The following is a 27,767-nucleotide window of genomic DNA, read 5'->3' on the forward strand; positions in this document are numbered from 1 at the left end:
GAGAGAGAGAGGATGGGTGGATGGACACCAGAGAGAGAGAGAGGATGGACACCAGAGAGAGAGAGAGAGGATGGGTGGATGGACATCAGAGAGAGAGAGAGGATGGGTGGATGGACACCAGAGAGAGAGAGAGAGAGAGGATGGGTGGATTGAAACCAGAGAGAGAGAGGATGGTTGGATGTGGGAGCCAGGGAGAAGATGAAAGGATGAGAGGAATGACACCATCGACCATAAACTGCATCCCCAGAGGACACCAAGATGGAGGGATGGAAGACAAAGGGAGGAAGAGAGAGAGGGATGATTCTACAGACAGACGGTGACCTACTGACAGCATGCTTTTAAGACACCATCGAGACTGATGATGGGGATGTCAGGTCATATGAGGTCATTCACCCAAGGGGATTGTAAATAAAAACACACACACACACACACACACACACACACACACACACACACACACACACACACACACACAGCGCAGGCCTCATAGAACTCTTCAGTAAAACACAACAAACACGATCCTCTTCAACAGATAGTGGGAATATTTACTGACCCCTAGTGGCCAGATGTAAGAACTGCAGCTCCACCCACGAGAGACAGGAGACAGACACTACAGAGAGGATCCATCCATCCAAGCCACCCCAGCAACACCACGCTCTGACGCCACAGACCATCTGACAGGAGAACACACACACACGCATGTGTGTGTGTGTGTGTGACAGAGAGGGGGGGGGAGGGGGGGGCAACATTCCAGCTGTGTTTGGTTCCCACACTTCAACCACAGGTAAGGTGCTGCAGGATTAGGATTTCAGTCGCTGATCTCTCTCTCTCTCTCTCTCTCTCTCTCACACACACACACACACAGAGCTACGCTTTGAACCTCCACCAGCCTGAAAAGTACATCTCTGTAAAGAGAGAGAGGATGTACAGTATACATGCGTGTGTGTTTCATGTAATATGAATACAATGTAGCAGCGGTGAGTCAGTAGTTGTGTGCGAGTGCGTGTGTGTGTTTCCTGTCTCAGAGGATTCACATGGGTCTCATGTTACAGAGCTGCTCGTGGCACTAGCTCACCTCACATTCCTATACCTACACTCACACACACACACACACACACGCACGCACACACACACACACACACACACACACAACAAAGCTGCACGCACACACACACACACACACATTACTGAGATACACAAAAACACAAAAAAGATGTCACCATCACAACTCTGGTCTTTCTTCATACACACACACCTCATCTTTCTGACTCACCAGGATCATGAGATTCTGGACAAGCTCAGACAGGGTGACCGACAGCCATTACCAGGCCACTTCCCCCTCCGCCAGGTCAGAGGTCAGAGGTTAACGTTCACATGATTAGAACATGGTCATATAATGACGAAGACTCCACTTGGTGTCTACAGGGTGTGTGTGTGTGTGTGTGTGTGTGTCATGGGTATCATATGACAGTTCTCACGGTGTGTGTGTGTGTTAGTGGCATGTTACTGAAAGGACTAATGATTCTGAGAAAATGTCTAAACAGTCTTTGGTGTGTGTGTCTGTGTGAGAGAGAGCCCTTCACAAATCCCTCTGTCACACCCCTGCCCTCCCCTCCAGGGCAGTGACAGGCCTCCTTCAGCAGACCCAGGGCCTGGATGGGGGGGGGGGGGGCTCCCCGGTACTTCTCACCCCAGGAAGGGGAGCTCTGCCTGGGCTTGTCTGCTGGCGTGGAGAGGGGAAACCACGCTCAGTCTCTCTGGGTGTTGGGTGTCAGAATCTCCCTCAGAGCGCCCAGCGACGCCTGTCACAACGGGGGGGTGGGGCGGGGGGGGGGAGGAAGGGTGGGAGAGAGGGAGTTGAAGAAGAGAGAGACCGCGTTGAAAAAGAGGAAGGAAGTAGGGCGAAGTGCCATTGTCCTTTTTGTCGTTCCTTGGTCCAGCTTCGCTCAGAAAGGCCGCAGTCCACAGTGTCTCTGGAGCCCTATTATCTCTCTCTCTCTCCCTCTCTCTCCCTCTCTCTCCCTCTCTCTCCCTCTCTCTCCCTCTCTCTCCCTCCCTCTCCCTCCCTCTCTCCCTCCCTCTCCCTCCCTCTCCCTCCCTCTCTCTACTCTCCTTCACCACCAGGCTCGCCTTGTCTTTTCTCTCCGAGTTCTTCTCTGTCCTTCATCCTCCAACCCAGCTCCCAGCCAGGTCCCGACGGGGGGGGGGGTCAGTTGAAGAGGATGGAGTCTGGATCTCGGTTGGTCATCTGGGCCATGTGCTTCAGAATGTCCTTCTTAGTGATGATGCCCAGCACACGCCTGGAAAGAGGGAGGGAGGGAGGGGGGGGAGGGAGGGAGGGGGGTGACAGAAACAAAGAAAGGAAAAAAGATGGTGTTTGGGAAAAGAGAGAAAATTCGAGGGGGAAGAGAGAGACAGATTTCGCGTGTTACTAATGAAGAAGTCATGTTCATGAGAGAATCTGTCCTGCAGGCAGACACACAATACATACGCCTCGAGTGTGTGTGTGTGTGCGTGTGGGATCACTCAAACCTTCATTCCCAGGGAGTGAGTGAATCTTTGGCTCCATCTGTCAGTGAATCACACATGGGTGGATAGCAAACACCCTCCCTCCCCTTCCCTCCCCTCCCTCCCTCCCCTCCCCTCCCCTCCCCTCCCCTCCCCCCCTCCCTCCTCACCCGTTGTGCGTGACCAGGCACTGTCGGAGCCCCAGCTTCCTGAAGATGTCCACGGTGATGTCTACGGGCGTGTGGTCGGTGATGGTGAAGGGGCTGAGGTCCAGGATGGGGCGCAGCAGCAGGGGGGGCGGGGCGTCTGGACGCTGGGGGGGGGGGTGCTCCGAGAACACCACCTGGGAGGCGCTGACCACGCCCTCCTGACGCTGACGAGAGTTCTCTGGGGGGGGAGGGAGGAGATGGAGAGAGAGGAGGGGAAGAAAACAGGAGAGAGGGAGAGAGACGGGGGGGTGAGAGAGGAGGGGGGGGCAGGGAGGAGGGGGGGGGGGCAGAGAGGAGGGGGGGGGAGGAGGGAGAAAGATAGAGTTCAGTAAACGAGACAAGTTGGAATGTTTGCCGACTGGTAATCAACGTTGACAGATAAGCTCACAAAGACAACTTGTCAAACAACTCCTCAAGCAAACTGGTTAAACACCGGTGACACACACACACACACACCCCCTCCCCCCACCTACTATGGAGATGAGCAGGTCTCGTCTGAGGACAAAACCCACCAGTCTGGAGGAGTCCAGGGACACCACCACAGGGAATCCACTGTAGGTGGTGCTGTCCACCAGCCCCTCCACCTGCACACACACAGTTAACCTGTTAGTGTGTGTGTGTGTGTGTGTACCTCCTCCAGGGTCATCCTGTCCTGGGTGAGCAGGGTTAGTGTGTGTGTGTGTGTGTGTGTGTACCTCCTCCAGGGTCATCCTGTCCTGGGTGAGCAGGGTTAGTGTGTGTGTGTGTGTGTGTGTACCTCCTCCAGGGTCATCCTGTCCTGGGTGAGCAGGGTTAGTGTGTGTGTGTGTGTGTGTGTACTCCTCCAGGGTCATCCTGTCCTGGGTGAGCAGGGTTAGTGTGTGTGTGTGTGTGTGTGTACCTCCTCCAGGGTCATCCCGTCTGGGTGAGCAGGGGTTAGTGTGTGTGTGTGTGTGTGTGTGTGTACCTCCTCCAGGGTCATCCCGTCCTGGGTGAGCAGGGTTAGTGTGTGTGTGTGTGTGTGTGTGTGTGTGTACCTCCTCCAGGGTCCATCCCGTCCTGGGTGAGCAGGACCAGGGGTGCCCCCCCCCCTGCGAGGCCTCATCACGTCCTGGGCCAGGGTCTTGTGGTTGAACTCCTCCTTGGGCTCCAGGAACGGGTAACCATTCAGACGGATGTGGGCCTGCACACACACACACACACACACACCAACAAGTGAGTCATGAGTGTGTGCATATATATATGTGTATGTATGTACAGTGTGTGTGTGTATATATATATATATATATGTGTATGTATGTACAGTGTGTGTGTATGTGTGTACAGTGTGTGTGTGTGTATGTACAGTGTGTGTGTGTGTGTGTATGTACAGTGTGTGTGTGTGTATGTACTGTGTGTGTGTATGTATGTACAGTGTGTGTGTGTGTGTGTGTACAGTGTGTGTGTGTGTGTGTATGTACAGTGTGTGTGTGTGTATGTACTGTGTGTGTGTGTGTGTACAGTGTGTGTGTGTGTGTACAGTGTGTGTGTGTATGTACTGTGTGTGTGTATGTATGTACAGTGTGTGTGTGTATGTACAGTGTGTGTGTGTGTGTACAGTGTGTGTGTGTGTGTACAGTGTGTGTGTGTGTGTCACCTCGTAGATGCCCTCCTTGCCAAGGGCGTCGGCCACCCACTTGCTGGTCATGGTGGCGGCCATGAGGGGTACGATGTACTCCAGCCCCCCTGTCAGCTCAAACATGATGACCACCAGAGACACCGTCATCCTGGTCACCCCGCCTGCACACACACACACACACACGCACGGTTTAGGGTTTCCCCTGTTTGTGTAAAACACACACTCCCCCAGACACACCCAGACACACTCACCCAGACACACCAGACACACTCACCACTCACCCCAGACACACCCAGACACACTCACACTCCCCCAGACACACCCACACTCACCCAGGCAGGCTGCGGCCCCCACCATGGCGTACAGGCCGGGGGTGATGCAGTCGGCTCCTGGGGAGCACCAGCCCTTAAACACCACCCAGTCATGGTGATAGAACGCCAGCTGCTCCATGGCAACGCCTAGCAACCGCCCCGCGATGGCCCCCACCGCCATGCTGGGGATGAACAGACCTGAGGGCACCTGGGGGGGGGGGGGAGGAGGAGGGAGGGAGGAGAAAAGAGAAGCGAGAATAAGAGACAGACAACATTAGTGGGAATCCACCTTTTCAATCAACCCACCATCCAATTAACCAATCAACCCAACCATCCAATTAACCAATCAACCCAACCATCCAATTACCAATCAACCCAACCATCCAATTAACCAATCAAGCCAACCATCCAATTAACCAATCAACCCAACCATCCAATTACCAATCAACCCAACCCCCACCTTCATGCCGAAGGTAACCACGGTGATGATCATCTTGAAGAGCAGCGCCAGTGCCAGCTGCCAGAGGGCGCTGAAGAGCCTGGGCCCGGCCGGCCTATCGGGGAGCGTGTTCCCGCCCACCCCGGTGGAGTTGACGGGCGATTGGAGGTAGCTGCAGAGGGGGGAGGAGTCCAGGAGGGAGCAGTCGTTGAAGAGCTCGGAGATGAGCTCGGAGCCGCTCATGCGGGGTGTAGGGGGTTGGGGAAGGAGAGCAGGGCCGTCACCGCGGGTAACCACCAGCACCTCCAGGATGGGGTAGTGACCCAGCCTGGTGGTCTTACCTGGGGGGGGGGAGGGGGGGAAGGCGAGGGAAGTCAGTAACTGTTTGACAGTGTGAGAGACGGACTATCAGATAAACACGGACAGAAACACACACAAAACATACACACACACACACCTTACAGACACACACACACACACACCTTACAGACACACACACACACACACACACACACACACCTTACAGACACACACACAAAACACACCGCACACACACCCACCTTACAGACACACACACACACACACACCCACCGTATAGAAACACCCCACAATCACAAATACACACACACACACACAGACAGACCCCCCTCCCACTCACGGCAGCGGCACCAGGCGATGTTGGCGCGGATGAACAGCGCCCCCCAGAGGCCCCCGAACACGCCCAGCAGGATGAAGGGCAGCAGCTCAGCAGGTGCCAGGGGGCGTGGAACTCCACGTAGAACAGCACCAGGCGGCTGTCCCCGAACGGGTTGATGCTGCGCAGCGTGAACGCAGCCACCAGCGCCGCGAAGAACGAGCGCCACAGAGTCTTCAGGGGGGAAGTAGTAACTCACCTGACAGGAAACAGGAAGTCGGGGGGCGGGAGAGGAGAGGGGGTGTGGGTGTTAGTTGAGAGTGAGTGAGTGAGATGTAGAAAAAAAAGAAAGACAGGAAGATAGAGGTAGACAGTAGAGAGATAGACAGGTAGAGAGGTATAGAGGTAGACAGGTAGAGAGGTAGACAGGTAGAGAGATAGACAGGTATAGAGATGTGAACAGGTCTCACCTCCTCCAGGCTGAAGAGGACTCCTCTATTGGAGCTCCGAATGCCACGGACACGCCCACTGCTGCAGCTGCAGACAACACCTGGACGAACACACATCAGTCAACCAATGAAACTCCTCAACCAATCACCTCCTCAACCAATCACCGCCTCAACCAATCACACTCCTCAACCAATCACACTCCTCAACCAATCACCTCCTCAACCAATCACCGCCTCAACCAATCACCGCCTCAATTATTCAATCGCCTCCTCACTCAACCAATACATGAATACCTCTCACCCCCCTCCCCTCACCCCCTCCCCTCACCCCTCCCCTCACCCCTCCCCTCACCCCTCACCCCCTCCCCTCCTCACCTCTCGTCTCTTGGCCTCGTTCTTGCGGTACTTTGGTGAACAGGTGGCAGAGGATGTTCCCACAGCAGCAGGCCACGTGGGACCAGGGGCCCCTCCTTCCCCAGGCTCAGCCCGACGACACGGCCAGCACCAGGGTCACCGTCTTGATCACCAGGGTCCACTTCCCCAGGTAGCCCCGGGATGAGTGAAGCCACTCAGGATGGTCTTGATCTGGGGGGGAGGGAGAGGGCCGGGGAGGGGGGTCAGGATGGAGGTGGAGATCTGTGTGTGTGTGCAGTGTTTCCACTATGTTGATTTTTCCGTGGCGGCCCGCCACGGCTAAATTTCTGCCCCCACGGTATCAGAAATAGGGATGTACAAAATTTAAGCCGTCTATCAGCAGTGATTGTTAGAAAGCGTATCGGAGGATTGCACAGACACGTGCTTCACAGCGCAGAAGTCGTATAACTTATGTTGTCAGGTAATTTAAGGCTGTTATAGTATTAGTCTATAGTTCTTGCTAATTTAAATTAAGTTAACTGGTGATTTTCGTTGTTTGTAGGCTATTCTTGCCCTGCTAGCGAAATTGCACATGTCGATTCGATAGCGATTGCTGTCTTTGCTCACGTTTGTATTTAGGTGCATTATTATGCTGAAGTAGTTTTAATTAATAAATAGTGGGTATATTGTTATTATTAGCTACAGAATGCTTAGCCTATCAAGATCAAATGAAGCAGACAGCGTACATGCTTCCGAGCGGCCCTTAATCGATAGGCTAGGCTACTGACCATTTACAATAAGTTACGCCAAGTAGCCTAACTTTATTTCTTTAGGGGAAATAGGACAAAAATATGTGCAATATTACATTAGCTATTAGACTATTACAGAGTTAGTGTCTGACTGTGTGTGTGTGTGTGTGACTGTGTGTGTGTGTGTGACTGTGTGTGTGTGTGTGTGACTGTGTGTGTGTGTGTGTGACTGTGTGTGTGTGACTGTGTGTGTGTGTGTCTGACTGTGTGTGCGTGACTGTGTGTGTGTGTGTGTGTGTGACTGTGTGTGCATGTGTCTGACTGTGTGTGTGTGTCTGACTGTGTGTGTGTGTGTGTGTGACTGTGTGTGCGCGTGTGTCTGACTGTGTGTGTGTGTCTGACTGTGTGTGCGTGTGTGACTGTGTGTGTGTGTGACTGTGTGTGTGTGTGACTGTGTGTGTGTGTGACTGTGTGTGTGTTCCTACCTCAGGTATCCCAGATCCGCAGGCGTAGGGGGCGAAGGACTTGACCAGCGTGACAGCCAGGAAGGAGAAGAGCAGAGCCCAGCTCACGTACAGCACGTAGTTCACTATGTAGGCTGCTGCCCCCTGCAGCACACACACACACACACACACACCATGCAAACACACACACACACACGATGCAAACACACACACACCATGAAAACACACACACACCATGCAAACACACACACACACCATGCAAACACACAAAAAGTCAGAACTAATAAATCCATAGCCAATAATAACTATGGAGGCACAACCGTGCTTCTCTCTGCCACCAGTAGAGGGAGCACACACACTGCTGGTTCTCCCACCACTGCTTGTGTCCTGTGTTCGAATCTCTCTCACACACACGCACACACACAGATTTCCCTCTCTGTTTACATTACATCAGCAATGTCAGTGTGTCTGTGTGTGACAGCGTTTCAGTGTGTGTGTGTGTGTGTGTGAGAGACAGTGTTCCAGAGTGTGTGTGTGACAGCGCTCCGGAGTGTGTGTGTGTGTGACAGCGTTCCAGAGTGTGTGTGTGACAGCGTTCCAGTGTGTGTGTGTGTGTGACAGCGCTCCAGAGTGTGTGTGTGTGTGACAGCGTTCCAGAGTGTGTGTGTGTGTGACAGCGTTCCAGAGTTTGTGTGTGTGTGACAGCGCTCCAGAGTTTGTGTGTGTGTGTGTGACAGCGTTCCAGAATTTGTGTGTGTGTGTGTGTGACAGCGCTCCAGAGTGTGTGTACCTTTGTGGTGCCTGTCACCAGCTGGGCCCAACTCAGCCAGTGAGGACAGGTGTCTCTCTCCAGGAAGGTGGTCTCGTTGGACGCCCAGCAGCACTGCTCGTGGTTGAACCAGAAGCCCTTCAGACACACGCCCTCACGCAGGTCTGTCAGCCAGTGGGCCGAGATGTCGATGCCCCCCGCCAACGCACCTGGGGGGGGGGGGGGGGGGGGGGGGGAGGGAGGGGGAGGGTTAAGTGGGTGAGTGGGAAAGAAGAGAGACAAAGAGAGGGAGAGAGAAAGGGAGAATGAGAGAGAGAAATAGAAGGAGTGAGAGAAAGGGAGAGAGAAAGGGAAAGACAAGGAGAGACAGAAAGGAGAGCGTGTGGTGTGGTCAGGGCGCCCCCTGGTGGGCAGTACCTGACATGAGTCCTATGAGGAGCATGAGGAGCCAGCCTGAGAAGGCATCAGTCACACTGTGGATCAGAGCCCTGGTGGACTGCCTGCTCTTCCTGCTGATCTGAGGGGAGGAGAGGAGGGGGGAGGAGAGGAGGGGGGAGGAGAGGGAGGGGGAGGAGAGGGAGGGTGTGAAGAGGAAAGGAGGGAGAAAGGATGAAGAGAGGGGAAGTGAAAGAAACAGAGAAACATAATTGCATATTGTGGAAGTAATAAGAGGATTTGGGTACAAATCCCACACACATACACAGACCTCTCTCTCTCTCTCAGACCTCTTTCTCTCTCACACACACACACACACACACACGCGTACACCCCTCACCTCTCTCTCTTTCTCTCACACGTACACACACCCCTCACCTCTCGGTGGCGGTCTCGGTCCTTGCACTTCTCCCTGACCCAGTCGATGGTGTTGAAGTCCTCGTAGGTCCCCAGGCCCGGCAGCAGATCCTCCACAGGGTCCAGCAGCCTGGGGCCCCCCGCACCCGGGTCCCCCCCGCCCGGCCTGCACACACCTGCAGGGAACTGCTCGTAACCAGGCAACCCTGGAGAGGGGGGAGAAAGAGAGAGTGTGTGAGAGTGAGAGAGGCTGCCAGTGTTCACAACACACACACACACACAAACACTTTCCACACACACACACATAAACACTTTCCACACAAACACACAGCGCTTGGGAAAAGTACCATTTCATCCGCTACACTATTGTAACCGACGGAGGCCTAAAGAAACGACATCACAATGTAACAATATCTTCATTAAATAACAATGCAAACATCAACAATGCTCCTTCAGGACAAGAGCCAATCACAGAGCTCATCTGGGACCGGCTCCAGACGGGGTTTCCCATGGCGACCAACAACTGCACCCCCTGTGCACGGTCCAGGTCTCCAAGGGCAACAACAAAAGAAGGAGATTTAAACAGGAGGTCAGTCTGATTTCAATTCCCCTTCTTTATCTGTACACTCTCTAGAAAAACAACTGTGTGTGTGTGTGTGTGGGGGGGGTGTGTGTGTGTAATGCAAAGACAAAGTTAACGTTTTATAGCTTGATAAGGGTGTCAGCTGGGCACTGTATAAAGCTGCTGAGTCAGAGAGATAGAGAGAGTGAAACATGGAGAGAGAAAGACAGAAAGAGAGAGGGGGGGTGTGTGTTCTGAGACAGAGGACTTCCTCAGAGGTTAAAGCCACACTGCACAGCTGATGATGGAACCAGTCAGACCAGATGACTGGTACACACACACACACACGAACACGCACACCTCAGGCACACACACATACCTTATGCAAATACACACAATGACCTCAAACACATACACACACTCAGAAGTGTAATCATTGAGGTCAGAGTTCTGGGAAATGTTGAGCTGCCGTTGCAGAGAGTCAGTTGGCTGAGCGGTGAGGGAATCGGGCTAGTAATCCGAAGGTTGCCAGTTCGATTCCCGGTCATGCAAACTGATGTTGTGTCCTTGGGCAAGGCACTTCACCCTACTTGCCTCGGGGGAATGTCCCTGTACTTACTGTAAGTCGCTCTGGATAAGAGCGTCTGCTAAATGACTAAATGTAAATGTAAATGTAAATGTTGCACCCCCACGCCATGCTGTGGTCAGTCTCAACACGCAGTCTCTGCTAGCCTCCATGGGCCTGAGTCTAGTCTGAACTAAGCAGGATGGGTTAGGGTTAGTAAGGGTTAGGGTTAGTAAGGGTTAGGGTTAGTAAGGGTTAGGGTTAGTAAGGCTGAGTTCTACAAAAATGGAACGTGTCCAGAATCTAAGCGTCTACAAGTCAGCTGATGCTGAATACATGACACACACACACACAAACAGCATACACACACAGCATACACACACACACATAGATAAGACCCTAACATATACAACACAGGAATCCCGGGCAGCACATGTAAACATGATGAACAACCCCAGGCTGAGGACAAAGGTGTAACGGATGTTATCTTCATACCAGCTACTGACCTTTGTATCTCTCTCTCACACACAAACACATTCTTTCACGCTCACACCTAGAGGCACATGACCTGACGCTGGGATAGGGGGTTTTGAAGGGCAGTGATGCGTCACCTGTTCCTGCCCGACAGCTTCCAGGGAGTGGAACAGGTGACAGAGGATGTTCCCACAGCAACAGCAGGTGTGTGAGGGGAGACCTCCTCACCCTGACAGGGTCTCAGAGCAGGTGTGTGAGGGGAGACCTCCTCCACCCTGACAGGGTCTCAGAGCAGGTGTGTGAGGGGAGACCTCCTCCACCCCGACAGGGTCTCAGAGCAGGTGTGTGAGGGGAGACCTCCTCACCCTGACAGGGTCTCAGAGCAGGTGTGTGAGGGGAGACCTCCTCCACCCTGACAGGGTCTCAGAGCAGGTGTGTGAGGGGAGACCTCCTCACCCTGACAGGGTCTCAGAGCAGGTGTGTGAGGGGAGACCTCCTCACCCTGACAGGGTCTCAGAGCAGGTGTGTGAGGGGAGACCTCCTCCACCCTGACAGGGTCTCAGAGCAGGTGTGTGAGGGGAGACCTCCTCACCCTGACAGGGTCTCAGAGCAGGTGTGTGAGGGGAGACCTCCTCCACCCCGACAGGGTCTCAGAGCAGGTGTGTGAGGGGAGACCTCCTCCACCCCGACAGGGTCTCAGAGCAGGTGTGTGAGGGGAGACCTCCTCCACCCCGACAGGGTCTCAGAGCAGGTGTGTGAGGGGAGACCTCCTCACCCTGACAGGGTCTCAGAGCAGGTGTGTGAGGGGAGACCTCCTCCACCCTGACAGGGTCTCAGAGCAGGTGTGTGAGGGGAGACCTCCTCACCCTGACAGGGTCTCAGAGCAGGTGTGTGAGGGGAGACCTCCTCACCCTGACAGGGTCTCAGAGCAGGTGTGTGAGGGGAGACCTCCTCCACCCTGACAGGGTCTCAGAGCAGGTGTGTGAGGGGAGACCTCCTCCACCCTGACACTCTCTCTCTCCCTCTCTCCCCCTCCCCCCCCCTCTCTCTCCCTTCCTCCCTCCCTCCCCCCTCTCTCTCTCCCTCCCCCCTCTCTCTCTTCGTCTCTCATTAATTCTGCAGACATGTTCCTAACCACAGCTGAACAAAGTCTGCAGGCCTATTAACCCTCGTGCTGCCTTCGGGTCACATGACCCAAAGGTTCATAACGACCCATTGTTGTGTTTACCCAATTTTACCCAATACAAAAACAAATAAAAATAAATTTCTTTTAACCTTCGCAATGTGGGGGGTCTGAGACAGCCTGACGGTTAAAAGAAAATGCTTCACTTTGTTTTTGTATGCGGTAAAGTTGTCGCAATACGACGGTGGGTCACAATGACTGATGGGTCAGAACGACCCGAAGAGAACACAAGGGTTAAAAGAGAGAGAATTCACATTTTAGATTCCGCTAAATCAAACCCTACTTCAGTTCTTATAAGCGCCAGTGTAGAATAAGATTCTCTGGGATTTGACAGACATTAACAGAAGTGTAGAATAAGATTCTCTGGGATTCGACAGACATTAACAGAGATTCTACTGCATCATAGCAGTGGAATCAGAATACCTACTAATCGAGAATCCCCTATAATCCCAGATCTAATCTCACACTCACCATCTTCCACCAGAGATTCCTTATCCACCTTCTTAGACCAGTTCTCCCAATCCATGACCCAATCCTAATTCCAACCCCAGCAAGAGTCCGACTGGGAGAACTGGAGTCTGTTGCTCTAGGAGGTCTGTTGGGCCTGGGAATTGAATTCTGATTGGCTAAGAGGGGTGGAACCGCCCTCTGATTGGGTGAAATGCATGGAAACCTCCTTTTGAAAGGGTAAGAGAGTTTCCTGAGAAACAAGCCCGTTTGTTTCTGTGTAAGCATGTGGGTGCGTGTGTGTATATATGTGCGTGTGAGTGCGTGTGTGTATATATGTCTGTGTGCGTGCGTGTATGTATATATATATGTGTGTGTGTGTGTGTGAGATTTGAGAGGGGTTAGAGGGGGTCAGGTGGCTGAGCGGTGAGGGAATCGGGCTAGTAATCCGAAGGTTGCCAGTTCGATTCCCGGTCATGCCAACTGACGTTGTGTCCTTGGGCAAGGCACTTCACCCTACTTGCCTCGGGGGAATGTCCCTGTACTTACTGTAAGTCGCTCTGGATAAGAGCGTCTGCTAAATGACTAAATGTAAAATGTAAATGTAGAGAGGAGCCAGTCTAGTCGCTCACAGACGAGCATCAGGTTGAGTGAAAAAATACTAAACATCAGGGTGCATGTCATCACATGACTGCTGCCCCCCCCCCCTCACTACCAGCGATGTTGTCTTTGGATCCAAAACACACAAACACACACAAGTTCAAACACACGCACGCTAGTTCAAACACAAAAACACAAGTTCACGCACACACACACACATCATTTCTAACCGTGTATGTGTCTATATGTTGGTCTTGGTGTGCGTAGAGTGTGTGTTGAGAGAGACAGAGAGAGGTGGTATTGACTCAGTGATAAAGTGGCAGACACAAACAAATACAGCATGTTCACACAAACAGCAAAATTGTGTGAGAGAGACACAAGCATTCTCCACAGTTCATACTGCATGACCTTAAAACACATGATGTGCGCGCGCACACACACACTCACACACACCGTGTGAATCTGCAGACAAAGATAGCTTATCAGAGCCTAGAGTGTAAGTGTAACGTTTGTTGGGGGGAACTGGGGGAATTGTATTTCACTACATTGTGTTCATCATGTATTTCTACTGCTTGAACAAACACTGGATCTAAAAAAAACATATACTTGCTTTAAATGCACCAGAAACTCCTAAAGTTGTGACCACACAGAGCTGTCTCTTGGCTGTGCCCACACACACACGACCTCCCGTCACGGTGACCCGTCTCTCTACCCCCGGTATCTGGAGGCCGCTTACCTGAGTTTGGGTCCCGGTCCAACGGAGGAACATCGTCAGTGCTGCTGAAGTCTAGCGTGGCTCCGCCGATGTCAACTAGCTCGTCATCACTAGCCGGGCTCTGGAGGCTGTCATAGCTACCGTTGCAAAACCCACCGTTGTCCATTTCTATAAACTATAAAGCCTATTTAAAAAAACAGAAAGGGCGCTTAACTATTTTAAATTGTAATACCAAGTCAGGAAAACGTTTCAAGTTAGTGTGACGGAACATTTCAAGGAAGCTTTGACTATATTTGTGGTGTAGGCTACTTCCGACATCAAGCCCCTTCAGTAGCATAGCAAACCTGGCTAAACTAAAGACAGCAAGACGATTTTAAATGTTATTTTCGGGTAGTAGTTTAGCAATACCAAATGACCGAAAACCCCCCCCCCAAATCCGAAACTCCGTTTACCAAAACATGTTGCTCAACCAGCGAGTTGAAGACATGAACTCACCGTTTTTGACAGCAAAAAACAACTTGGTATGAATCTATCTTTTCTGTCTCAAAACAGTGAGATATACACAGCTAAAAACGGGCCAGAACCACAGAGAAAGATAATCGCTGCGAAGTCCATCTCATGTCATGTTGAACATCAAATCCACCCGCACACAGACTTATAGCTAAACTGCGATATTATAGCTAGCTACTTTTATTAGCTAGTCCAATGCTTAACCAACTCCAACTCGTATTCGTCTGACTAAATAGTGAGCTAGTTATACTGTAACTGAAATAAGATATAATCAGTCACGGATTCATTCTTGCTTCCTAGCTTGTAACATTTCAACCGACATGCAAAGCAGCGAACTCACTAAATTCTCACTCCCCCCAAAAAACAACATAGTTTTAGCTATAAAGTCGCTATTCTTTCTGAGAATCGTTACGGAATTAAAAAGAAAAACGTATGAAACCACGTACCTCCAGGCGGATCAACGGCGAGATAATAGCTGTCTTGTGACCAGGATTGGGTTTAATGCCTTCACTACTTCTGTCAACGACGGACTACGTTACTCAACGGAGTCTGTTTTGTTCGAAGTCTGAGTCATTGTGCTTCCAACAAACGACATTTCTCACTTTCCAAATCTCCCACAATTCATTCCCCACGATAACAGACGGAACCTTCTTCAAAGGACGATACAAAATTTGACAATTTGCCGATGGAATAGTTGTTTGGACTATTTAAGTTGCAGTCTAGTTGCGATTGTGTTCCTGCGAAACAAAGTAGTCAATCCCAGAGCTTCACTTGTGTGAAGTGGGTCACTGGAGCAGATCGAGTTATCGGTCATCATCTGGCGCCTCTAAATCCGCAAATGTGATAAACTGTATATTTCGTTGCTTTCCTTGGCATAACAGATATCTATCAAATCATGTTCTATTTAACAAATATTTTTGTCAACAATACACCCTCAGTTGAATGTATTTGTATTTTTGACCATTTACCATTTTTGACAATTTAATTAAATTGTATCATCCTTATTTGATACGTACCTTTATCTTAATTTATTTAGATTTGCAAATCATGCTTTAAAAAGGCATTTTTAATAGGCTAAATGTGTAGATAAAACAATGTTTTGACTGCTTTTCTGTGCGTGTGGACAGATAGCACACAGCTTGGGTCTGACACCTAGTGGTAACCTGGCTGTACTGCACTGGTCTCGCTCAATTACATTAAATGTGTCGTTGTGGTCGAAGTTAACCAGCATTATAATTCATCTAACCTAAAGACGTGGGTGGCAACCAGTAGTTGAGGATAGCCTGGATTTCGTTACTACTTCTTCTGTGGTATTGTGTGGGAGGTCAGGTTGGGCCACTTCCTTGTCTAGTTTCCTTCTAAGAAGGTTCACATGAAGCCCTTTCAAGACACACCCCCCCCCCCAACCTCAAGCTACGCCCTCTTCTGAAACAGACGTTCTGTTTCATTTCTGTCTGACTCTATAACCAGATGTTATTTTATATCTCCCTCTCTTCCTCCCTCTCACATATGCTACTTTATTCCCTTCTCTCTTCCCCCCCCCCCAATTCAATCTTCTGAGGAGAATATAAATATTTGTTCACCCTACCTCCCATGAAGAGGTTAAAGTTGTTCAACTAAGCTTTCCTTCTCTGCTCCCCCTCATTTCCCTTCCTTCTCTCTCTGCCTTGTGACAAAACATTTTCTCACTCTCACATTCTCTCTCATTCTTTTTCACTCATGTTTGTTTGTGTCTCTCTCTCTTCAATATCTTTTCTTCTCCTCTCTCTGCTCATGTGACGTCGTTCGAATCCAAACCGTGTAAAATAAACAAAATGGTTTAGACCAAAACAAGACATGAAAACTGAGTTTAGATTAAAACAGTATTATTATTGATGGTACTTATTTCACATGAACATTTTCTTTATACAAAAAACCCAAACTGGAACGAGTAGCAAACAGACAATGATTCATACTGGTCGCTTAGTAACGCGTCCAGGTCAGAAGGGTAGAAATAGGAGGAGAAGAGGCTATAGACACAATATAATACAAACACATAGCTATTTATATAGATATAGCTATATAGCAAAGATATACAAGTATATAAACAAAAAGAAGAAGTTTACAAGGATGTGTTTTGATTAATGTGCTTTGGAAAAGCCAATCAAAACATACTCCAGTGCTGACATCATCAAAACATGACACTCCTACAACCCTCAGGGAGGAAAGTAATCGATCCACGAGTAATCGATCGATAATCAATACGTCAATGAAGCAGCATAGGTCAACTTCCTCTTTTCTCAGTCCCTGAATAGACCATCATTTCTTGAGTGTGCCTTCTGTAGTGTGTGTGTGTGTATCTGTAGTGTGTGTGTGTGTGTGTGTATCTGTAGTGTGTGTGGTATGTTTTGCAGACTAGTGTTTTGAGAAACCGCTCATAATCCATTCACAGCCTTTGGCAAAAAAACTTTTTACACAAAATCAAAAATATACAAACTTATCTTTCTGAATCTTGTCAGTCAACCTGAATCTCTTGAATGGAGTTCTTTGGTCAAGGGTGTGTGAGGAGTCATGTCCAAACGGACAAAAACAATCGGATCCTCAGGCTTCAGGCTTCAAGTCTTTGGTGGCAGGCAACAACATTTAAAACAAAAACTAGTGTCAGCCGTCTCATGTCAAGATGGAGTGTTTGTGAGTGTGTGTGTGTGCGAGTGTGTGTGTGTGTGAGTGTGTGTGTGAGTGTGTGCATGAGTGTGTGCATCGCTGAGGGTCCCAATACCATTGCGATGTGTGTGTTCCAGTTCTCTCAGTTGTGAATATATCGATATCAAAATGGAAATCGTGTATTTACTGCGTCAACCAAGACACGCATATGAAACATTAAAGCAAACAGCCTTTGGCTGTGCATAGCATGCTGTTGCTAGGTTAGCACCTACAGAGAGAAAGACACCTACAGTAAGGCCTCTGTAAGGAGTGGACACCGTGATGGAATTGCAGGCCCAGCTATCGGATAGTGTCATACCCCAGCCTCAGCCCCAGCCTCAGCCCCAGCCTCCATCCCAGCCCCAGCCCTATCCCTACACTGCCTTCTCTATGAAGAACATAGAGTCCCAGTTATCTAATAGTGTCCATACCCCAGCCCCAGGCCCAGCCCCAGCCCCAGCCCCAGGCCCAGGCTCTCCCTCAGCCCCCGAAGCTGCTCCTCTCCCAGCCTGATCTTGTCCTCCAGCTGCCTCTGCTCCACCAGCAGGGCCCCCTTCATCTTGACAAAGTGGCTGTAGTCGCGGTGCTGCTCGGGGGCCAGGCGCAGGGCCAGAGCCCGGGCCACCGCCTGCTCCCTGCGGTCCACGTGCTCCTTCAGACCCTGCGCCTCCGCAAGCTGCTCCAGGAGGTGCTGCTTCTTCTCCAGCAGGGGGAGCTGGAGGGGGAGGGGGGGGAGGGAGGGAGGGAGGGAGGGGGGAGGGAGGGGATAAAAGGGAGATTATTATGATTATGATTAATGAGAGAAAAATCTGTGTCTTTATATCCAGCTAATCGCTTCATAGATCATCTAACTTGTGTTACTTAGCAACTCCTTCCCTCCCTCCCACCCCTCCCAGCCCCCCCCTCTCCCCCACCCCCTCACCCTCTCGCTGTGAGCTGTGTGGGGCTCCAGAGCGTGCAGGGAGCTCTCCGCCCTCAGAAGCCTCCCGGAGAGAGACAGGAGCAGGCTGACCACCTTGTCCAGGTCCCCGATGAACATCCGGAACTTGTCCACCTCGCTGGGCTTGCACACGGACACCACCAGGCTCTCCACCTGCCGGAGGAGAGGGGGGGGGGGGAGGGAGGGAGGGGGGGGGAGAGGGAGGGAGGGGGGGGAGGGAGGGAGGGAGAAGGTGAGAGGGAGGGAGGGGGGGGGGGAGGGAGGGAGGGAGAAGGTGAGAGGGAGGGTGGAGAGTGTGAGAAGGATAGAAGACACGTTGTGTGTGGTTTGTACACACACTTCTGATGCTTGCACGTGAGTGTGTGTGTGTGTCCCACCTCCTCTCCTAGCTGTGTGTTGGCTCTGATGTCCTCTAGCAGGCCTCTCTGGGCCTCTCTCAGAACCCCCAGCTTCTTACGCAGGCTCTCCATCAGCTGCCTCTGCTCACACACACACACACACACGGGTCAGAGAGGGTGTGTGTGTGCGTGTGAGAGTGTGTGTGTGTGAGTACTGAACGTGGTGCGAGTGTGTGTGTGTGTGTGTACCTTGTAGGCCAGCTCCTGGTCCTGGTCCTGGTCAGAGCAGCAGTCAGTCAGGAGCTTGGCTGTGGAGGGGCTGTAGTAGGAAGAGCAACTGGAGCTGGCCCCAGAACGCCTGGGGGAGGGAGGGAGGGAGGGAGGAGAGGGAGGGAGGAGAGGGAGGGTAGGGAAGAAGAGAGGAGATGTTATGCTTTTTGGAACTCACCAGAAGCATATTGGGATCAAGCAGCACACACAAACACACTCACCTGTCCAGGCTGTCGGAGGAGTTCTCCATCGGGCTGCGGGGGTAGCCTCCTCTCCAGCTCTCGGTGCCCGCCTCGCCCTCACCTTCGTGGGGGAAGAGCTCATCAAAGAGCCCCTCTCTGGTCCCCACCTCCAGCTCCACCTCCAGAGAGCCTCTCTCTGCTCTCAGCCTGCCCGTCGACGAGGCCTCTTGCTCGGGCATGGAGTCCATGTCCGTCTCCAGGACCATCACTGGCAAGGCGAAACACTGGAGCTCGTTTCTGATTGGCTCCTCGTCCTCAGGAAGTCCCTCCTCCGGGAAGTCGTCGATGTCCGTTTCCATGGGGATGTCCAGCTCCGCCTCCAGGCTGTGGGCGGGGCTGGGGCTGAGTTCCGGTCGCGGTTCCAGAGTTTGTTGGGGTTCCGGAACCCTGTTGTGATGGTGGTGGTTGTGGAACCTTCCGTGGTTCTGGTTCATCATCATCAGCTGCTGCTGCTCATAGCTCATGGAGAGGTAGGGCTCTACCGGGGCCACGCCCCCGTTCTCCAGGGCGCCGCTCGGCCCTCTGGGAGATGTAGTCCTGGTCCACTCGGCTGCTGGTCTCTGCTGTCTCTGGCTGCCTGGCTTTAGCACAGTGGGACCTGAGTCTGCTCCACTCAACCTGGGGACACACAAGCATGGGAACACAGAGTGAGTAAGAGTGTGTGCGTGTGTGCGTGTGTGTGTGTGTAAAAGAGAGAGACAATGTGAGTGTGTGTGTGAGAGAAAGAAAGGGTGTGTGGGCATAAAAGAGAGAGTGTGTGTGTGAGTGTGTGTGTTTCCTCTCACCTGGTACAGTTGTCCGACGTTGGTCTGGGAGGGAGCGTGTCCACTTCCCCTCCTTGGTCCCCGTGGCAACCCCGAGGAGGGGGCGTGTCCTCCTCCCTGTGGGGCGGAGCTACGGGCCTGAACGCCCTGCGGGTGAACCCCGGGCTGGGCGGGGCTTGCGAAAGGGGGCGTTCCTCCGCCTGCTGGTAAACTTGAAGCTCCTCCCTTTGGGGGGGGAGGCTGTGAGAACGCAGACGAGGAGCTTCCTGGGGGAGGGGGGGGAGAGCGGGGGAGGGGGGAGACCCCGGGCCCTGGGGGGCGAGGAGGGAGGAGGAGGGGTGTAAGAGAGGTGAGGAGGCGAAGAGGTTGTGGTGCGACGCCCTCCTGCGGTGGAACTGCTCCCACTTGGGGGGGGGAGGCCTCGGAGGAGGGGGGGTCTTCTTCCTGGTTGCCCCGCCAACGCTTCCTCCCCCTCCGTGTCCCGCCTCTTCTGCCTCGCTCAGCGCCGGGGCGGTTCCCGCGGCGACGGGGAGAAAGCGGGCGTGCAGACGGCGCCCATCGAAGCGGAGGTCGTTCTCGGACATGGCCCTCCCCCGCAGCGGAGAAAGGGAGGGGGGAGAGAGGGGGGAGGAGGGGTGAGGAGGAGGAAGCGGGGAGCGCTCGGCGTCCGTGCTGCGGGCCGACAGCCGGGCTCCCCGGCGGCCGTGCTGCTGCTCCTCACGGCAGAGGGAGAGATCAGCGCCCTCTGGTGGTCTGGAGTCAGTACTGCGCCTGGGGAACTCTCTGAAAGGGGGAGAGAAGGAGAATGAGGGGGGGTGAGGGAGTGAGAGGGGAGAGAAGGAGAATGAGGGGGGGTGAGGGAGTGAGAGGGGAGAGAAGGAGAATGAGGGGGGGTGAGCGAGTGAGAGGGGAGAGAAAGAAAGCAAGAAAGCCATACATAAAGAAACAAGCAAAAAAGAAAGACAAAGAAAAAGAAAGAAACCGACAATGGGAGACGGCATACAGGAACAGGAAGTGACTCACCTCTCCGTCAGACTGAACTTCCTGTAGAGCTGAGTCTGGTCACAAGGCCGTCCAGTGTGAGTCTGTGGAGGACAATTGGACGGTTAACCAACCAATGACATACACCGATCTTGTATGCGTCCGTGTAGTCATTAGACCAGACATTTAACCAGAGATGCGGTTGGGGATGCAATCATAACTGTATGACTGGACACTGCAAGGCTTTAATAAGATGACCTAAACAACATTTGCAGGAACAACTACTTTCATAGAAGAAGAAAAAAAAAACACTGGTCAATCCAAACCAAATAAGCATAAAAACGAATCTGTCAGAGGAAAAACTAGGCAACAAATATCAACTATTTATATTAAGTTTCAGACACGCTCACACACACATGTATTTCTGTATTGATGGTCTACCTGTCCCCAGTCCAAGGACGCAGGTCACATGACACAATCGTGTCTGCTGGCTAGCCTCTACTGAGTTCCAGACCCAGGTCAAGTCCAATACTGTGTGTGTGTGTGTGTTTTCAGCTTGTGTATGTGTGTGTATGTGTCTGCGATACTGTGTGTGTGTGTTTTCAGCTTGTGTATGTGTGTGTGTGTGTGTGTGTATGTGTCTGCGATACTGTGTGTGTGTGTTTTCAGCTTGTGTATGTGTGTGTGTGTGTGTGTATGTGTCTGCGATACTGTGTGTGTGTGTTTTCAGCTTGTGTATGTGTGTGTGTGTGTGTGTATGTGTCTGCGATACTGTGTGTGTGTGTGTGCAAACGTACGGTAGACCAGGGTATTTCACACACATCTGGTATCATTAAACCAACTTGGAAGCCAACAGGGTGTGATGTAAAGCGTCACTCAGATGTTGCTCTCTGTGTGGGCGTCGAACCCAACAACTTTCATCTGAACCGGACCGGACCAGAAGAGCAGAGGCTCCAGACCCACACGCAGAGTCAGGACCGAGGAAGACGCAGAGCGAGCAGAACCCAGTTTGGTTCTGGGTTTTCCAGAACCAGGATGGATATGTTTACCTCGTCGTATTAGGGGGTTTGGCCTGGGTCGCTACATCTGATCGTAATATTATGGTCTGTGAAGTTCAACGGGAGAACCGGAGAACGAGCACATTCAGTTGTGGTGTCCGCTGTTGCCGCGGCAACGCAACTCTCGCCGAATTTACGACCGAGGTGGAGAATGTAAACATATGCTTACGTGACTGGCTGGGAAGTTCGGAACATTCCGGAACCTTCGGGATGGCGCGTGAGAACAGCTAGCGTGTTCTAAGGACCCAGGCGGAGCTCTAAAATAACATCAGTTCTAGAATGTTCACCCCACGCATGTGTGGAAACACTCGGGGAAACAACCTGGCCAACACACTCCACACCGGACCAGTCAGTAAAAGGGATTCTTCACCCTGGTCCAAATCCGGCTCCGTCAGATTCAAGATATGACCACAGGGGGGCTGGGAACAGAGGTCCACTTGGAAGGGGTTCTGGTCCATAAACATGTGGATGTAGTTCTGTAGGGAGCTGGGTTAAGAACCCGAGAGTCGGCCCTGAAGAGTATAAACCTTCCAGCACAGTGATGGATATATGGACATGACGGAGTGTGGGTGGACAATGGGGAAACGTGTTGCGTGTGTGTGTGTGCGCGCATGTTCCAGGACATTTCTCTACTTGCCTCTGTGGGAGTGTAGCTTCTCGGAGTGTATCCCTGGTTGTCCTGGGAGAGGGGGTTGTTGACTGGATGGAAGGCTGAACGAGAAGCCTGGTTCTGGGCTTGGTTGGGGGGAAGGCCTGGGTGTAGACGTGGGTCTGGACTGAGTAGGAGTATTCATTCTGCTGGTACTCTTGAAGACCTGATCGGAAGTCCTGAGCTGGACTTCGAGACCGTCTCTCTTCTATTTCTCTCTCCCTTTCTCTATCTCTCTCCCTCTCCTTCTTTCTTCTCTCTCCAGTTCCAGCTCTCTCTCTCTGGCCCTCTCAAGTTCTCTCTCTCTTTCTCTCTCCAACTCGAGTTCTCTCTCTCTTTCCTTCTCCAACTGAAGTTCTCTCTCTCTTTCTCTCTCCAACTCAAGTTCTCTCTCTCTTTCTCTCTCCAACTCAAGTTCTCTCTCTCTTTCTCTTTCTCTCTCTCTTTCCACCTCCCTCTCTCTTTGCCTCTCCCACTCTCTCACCCTCTCCTCCCTTTCTCTCTCCCGCTCAATCTCCCTAAGTCTGGCCCTCTCCAACTCCATGACCCTCTCCTGTTCCTCTCCTCTCTTTCTCTCTCCCCTCTCCTTCATCCTTTCCTCCCTTTCCCTCTCTCTTTCCCTCGCCCTCTCCTCCCTCTCCCACTCTCGCATCCTTTCTCTTTCCCTCTCCTTCTCCCTCTCCTTCTCGCTACTGACAGACTGCCTCCGGGCCTCCATCGTGTTCGGAAGCAGGGGACTTTCCTGCAGGATTCCGCCCTGGTAGGAGTACCTCCTTTGGGCTTGTCCCTGGCAGTGGCCCTGCTCCCCGGTTCTCCAGGGTGGAAGGCTGCTGGTGTCTCCGTGCCGATTCCGGTCTCTGCCTTCGACTCGTCAGGCCTGAGAGGTTGGTCACAGACATGCTCCTACTCGTCTCCTCGAAGAAGTTCCGCCGGTCGGCGAACGTCAGGATGTCGCTCTCCTCCGTCCTGGAAGAGGAGGAACGGACGGAAGAGGAGGAGGAGGAAGAAGAGGGGAGTCGGGACTCCACGACCTTTGACCTCTCTAAAGGCTGGGTCGGCGTCGTGGTCCGGTTGGAGTTTGTGTTCCGGGGTCCACCGCCATCGACGGGCTTTCCCAGCAGGGGCCGGTTCCTCAACGACCCGGAATCCGACGCCACAATCGGGTCTGAACCGGTCCGACCTCAGGGTGCTCCTGGATGGGTCCTGAGTCTGGTTCTGTGGACAGTCAAAGTTGGAGTCAGCCGGGTCATTTGTTCCCAGGCTAGGGAGGTGGAGCTGGGGTGTAGAGGCAGAGCAGAGCCTCCTTAGACTTCCAGGGGCTGGGGCTTCTAGGGCAGAGGGGAGGGCTGAAGTGTGCCCGATTTTGGAGCCTCGCTCCTGGGCATGATAGTCTGGAGTTCCCCTCTCTTCCACCTCCCCCTGGAGGTCCAGACCCTCCTCCTCGTGGACGGTGTCCCCGCTGCACAGGAGCCCGCCTGGGCCTCTGCTCTTCTGCAGCTGGGCCTTCTTGCGTTGGATCTCGTTGCGGAGGTTGGTGTGCGAACCGCTCGCTCCGACGGCGTGATCTCCGGTGATTCCGGGAGGAGCTTGACCTCTTCACCATCTCTCCTTCATTGCCCTCTGCTCCTCCTCTGCCTCCTTTCCCTCCACCTAACCCCCCCCTCTGTTCCACCAGAAGAGTATCCATGCTAGCAGCAGCGCTAATAGGCCCAAAGTCCCTCTCCAGTAACCGATCAGAGTTGACTCCCACCCTGGGGTGAAAGGCTCGGAGGGCTGCCCCGGTACACTAACCGAACGCCCCCAGGTGTGGTGCTGCTGGATGGATGAGGGCGAACTACCAGCCACCCTGTCCAGACCCTCCAGCCTCTGACCCTCCCTCCACGACCTCCCCATCCCCATCCGTGAGCACCGATCCTGGGGTGGAGCATCGGCTGCCTCCCCACTTGTCCTGGGTCTGGAGGGTGGGGGGTCCCGGAGCCCACTGGTCCTCTGCTAGCCCCACCCTGAGGGGTTGAAGCGGGGAGTGGGACCACTGTCTGCAGGGGGGGGACACGGAACGGTCCGAGGGGTCCGAGCGGTCGCTGGAAACCTCCAGGAGCTTCTCAGGGGCACTGTGACGATGCAGACCCGAGGAAGAGAGCTTGTCCTGGGGATGGAGGTGCTCAGTCTCCCCCCGGGGGTCCATGGAGGGGTCTGGACGTGTGGGGATGGGGCAGGGGGAAGGCGAGGCCCTCGTTGGGGCACAGAGACTGGGATCTGAGGGCCCGTGGTTCTCCTGATCCTCGCCTCCCTGGGGGGTGAGAGGGCAGTAGGAGGATCCTCCCTTCCTGTCTCTGATCGCGGGAGACTCGCTCCCGTAGCCGTTGACGATCTGTCCCCGGAGCCACGCCGGAGAGGTGGTCGTTGCCCGAGCAACAGGAGGGGCTGGAGATGCCGACAAGCGCGGAGGAGCAGCGGTTGTCTGTGACCCCCGGACGACCCCGGGTGGCCCTGAAACTGTCCTTCCTGGTTGGGGGCTGGGGAGGTGCTGCCCTTCCTCCTCCTCTTCTTCTTCCTCCTTCTCCTCCACCTCCTCCTTCTCCTCCACCTCCTCCTCCTTCTCCTCCACCTCCTCCTTCTTCTCCTCCACCTCCTCCTTCCCCTCCTCTCCTCCTCGTAGCAGTATGAGGACGGCCTCGCCCTCGCTTCAGGTAACCTCACTTTGGGCCTGGTCAGCGACCTCGACTTTAGGCCCGACTCATCCTGGCTCTCGCCTGCCATGCTCCCCAGGGAATGTGCATCTCCGCTGGGGTATCCCCGGCAGGCGGGTCCCAGGCCCTGAAGAAGATTGTCCATGGAGCAGGCCTCTCCAGGCCGGAGAGGGAGGGTATAGTCTGATGCGTTGGAACTGGCGGAGAAAGAGCTATAGGCGGAGTCTCGTTTATTGTTGAAGATGGCGGGGGTCGACGGGAGACAGATGGGGGTCGTAGTCCGCAGTCTGGCTGGGTGCATTCTGGGTATCGTAGTTTGTCTGGCCGGGAGGGTCCAGGCTCTCCATGCTGCCCAGGGAGCTGCTGCGGTCTGTGGGGTAGTGTCTGGAGAGATGACCCCACTGCGTGGACAGGTCGCTACGGATGGAAGGAAGATGTAGAGAGAGGGGGAAGGAGGGAAGATGGAGGGAGGGGAGGAAAGAGAGAGGGAAGATGTAGAGAGAGGGGGAAGGAGAGAGGGAGAATAAAGAGAGGGGATGGAGAGAGGCAGGGCCGGGACGAGGGTTGGAAGAGGAAAGGACAAAGGGAAGAAGGGAAAGAGAGACAGATTTAGAATTACCCAACAGTTACAAAAGTACAATCTTCAAAGAGAGGGACAGAGTAGAGAACCAAAGAGGTAAAAGGAGGGAGTTCACACACACACACACACACACACAAGGACACACACACAAACACACACAAAAGGACACAGACACACACACAAACACAGTCAGACACACCAATCAGACACACACGCGCGTGCGCACACTTTATTTGGTCGTTTGGAAAAACACGAACACGCACTCCGTTTATTGAACGTCTTCCTCTCTTTGTCTTTCAGGGAGGCACAGTCCATTGCCTGCCGCTATACGGACAGCACACACCACTCATCAGATGAAGCGTTGTGGAAGTGTGTGTGTGTGTGTGTGTGTGTGTGTAGTACTGTAAAGCAACAGGGGCGAGGTCATTCAGTTAAGCTTGGTTGGCAGTGGAACCTAAAGCACCCACACACCCACACCCCCCCCCCCCCACGCACACACACACACAAACACACACAGGCAGTTAGAACCATTAGACATAATGGTTCTACACTACAGCAAATCAGCCGTGCTTATCAGGTGGGGCACAGTAATCTATTCAGCAATGACGCACAAGGGAGCAAATATAGAAAGCGTTTAGGTTTGGCAAACAAACACTGACAGATAAATGCCCTCCAAACGGAGACACAAAGTTCCTTCAGAATTTTTTTTTTTCTAAGATTCAACATGGAGGTGGAGATGAAAGGGGGTTTGTGATCCTCTGGTCTCGGCCGGGATCCTACAGAGCAGCTCAATCCTTGAACACTGATTGGTTAACTAACTACACACTTCAGGCCTGAATTACAGACTTCAGAAAAGGTCAACAGTCTTCTGAACGGAACTATTTCCCTGGAAACGGTCACTAAAGTCGAATTAAAGTCGTGAATGTCTGGACACACACACACACACACACGTCTACACACACTCTCTGTAGGTATGTCCTCCTCATTATGTGTGTGTGTGTGTCATGATTAGTCTCACACACTCCTCTGAGAGTACATTGTTAGAGGGGGAATTCAGCAACCCTGACGAGTTTCCACGGAGCAACAATGTTTTCAGGAAGTGGGTGACCTCATGTGTAATGTCAACACACACGCGCCCACGCACACACACAAAACATCACTACTATTTACAGACATTGATTCAGACATTCCTGTCTGATCACCCATGTCTGTATGTGCGTGTTTCTGTCTGTGTGTGTGTGCGCGTGTGTGTGTGTTACCTGTTATCTGCAGAGTGCCAGGTGGGGGGCAGGGTCCAGGGTGGAGCTGCATGGCAGAGGGAGGAGGTGGGGGGAGGGGGGATCTCAGGGGAAGGGAGGGGGGGAGGAGGGAGGGAGGGGGGAGGGATAGGGGGGTCAGAGATCTTTGCCAGGTGCCAGGAGGAAGGCCTGATTACTGGGACCGTTCGCCTATCAGGAGAGAGAGCGAGGGAGGGGGGGGGGGGCGGGGGAGAGAGGGGGAGAGTTAAGAAATACATACAAGTGAGGGACACTCACACACACACCCACTCTCACACAAACACTCACACACACACACTCAGGAGACAGGATGAATCAAACTCTGGTAAGCTGAAAGTGAACAACACCTTCAGAACAAGACATAGAGTGTTTCTGGAAGCTCGGGACACAATTCTATCCACCAGGGGTTTCTATTGTACTCTATTCCAGGCCCTGGCATTCCAACACATCCCAGAATAATCCACTCATGATTCCCAAGGGGCAGATCCGTTGCCATGGTGCCAGGTACAGGAACCCGGAACACCACAGTTCCGTCGAGGGCTATTCCTGTGCAGTGAACAGACCATCGAACTCGTAATAATAACCTGGGAATAACAGGCGGAATTCTGGAACATTCTCAGAAAACAAGCCCCGGATTTCCCAACGCTCTGAGAACATGGCCCAAATTAGACGCTACAAATACCTTTTAGGGGGAGCCAGGAATTCTAATCTGGGTTCCTCCAATGAGAACATTTTGGGAATATTTACGTTCGTGGTTAGAGATAAAGGCCTGAGAAAGATCGCTCACTGAAACAACAGGACAGCTTCGACTAACCGTGGCTGCTGATTGGTTTATAATGACCTGATAGAATCTGGGGAACGCTTATGGAATACGGGAGGGGGGTGGAGATGGAGATAGAGAGATGGAGAGAGAGAGAGAGACGGAGAGAGAGAGACATGGAAAGAGGGTGAGAGAGATTGGGAGA

General features: G+C 52.8%; 2 protein-coding genes across 2 annotated transcripts; both read right to left on the reverse strand.

Moving 5' to 3' along the window:
- Positions 1–443: 443 nt before the first annotated feature.
- clcn5b (chloride channel, voltage-sensitive 5b) lies at positions 444–15,056 on the reverse strand. Its single transcript, XM_067261501.1, is given in 22 exon segments — positions 444–2,028; positions 2,109–2,300; positions 2,679–2,895; positions 3,187–3,301; positions 3,664–3,879; positions 4,333–4,475; positions 4,647–4,833; positions 5,086–5,405; positions 5,723–5,812; positions 5,815–5,941; positions 5,943–5,957; positions 6,169–6,194; positions 6,197–6,248; positions 6,523–6,555; positions 6,557–6,703; positions 6,706–6,732; positions 7,736–7,858; positions 8,505–8,692; positions 8,901–9,000; positions 9,297–9,481; positions 13,843–14,005; positions 14,778–15,056. Coding segments are annotated over 20 exon segments (2,547 nt in total). The 5' UTR covers positions 13,988–14,005; positions 14,778–15,056; the 3' UTR covers positions 444–2,028; positions 2,109–2,209.
- A 1,129-nt stretch (positions 15,057–16,185) lies between these two features.
- On the reverse strand, positions 16,186–27,534 carry shroom4 (shroom family member 4). Its single transcript, XM_067262003.1, is given in 19 exon segments — positions 16,186–17,728; positions 17,936–18,106; positions 18,331–18,432; positions 18,541–18,649; positions 18,783–19,421; positions 19,589–20,350; positions 20,591–20,652; positions 22,244–22,393; positions 22,473–23,033; positions 23,035–23,293; positions 23,295–23,791; positions 23,793–24,023; positions 24,026–24,133; positions 24,135–24,440; positions 24,442–24,876; positions 24,878–25,195; positions 25,197–25,362; positions 26,785–26,973; positions 27,485–27,534. Coding segments are annotated over 19 exon segments (5,415 nt in total). The 3' UTR covers positions 16,186–17,428.
- Between the last annotated feature and the right edge of the window lie 233 nt (positions 27,535–27,767).

This window comes from Osmerus mordax, chromosome 23 (assembly GCF_038355195.1).
Source record: "Osmerus mordax isolate fOsmMor3 chromosome 23, fOsmMor3.pri, whole genome shotgun sequence".
Lineage (NCBI taxonomy): Eukaryota > Metazoa > Chordata > Actinopteri > Osmeriformes > Osmeridae > Osmerus > Osmerus mordax.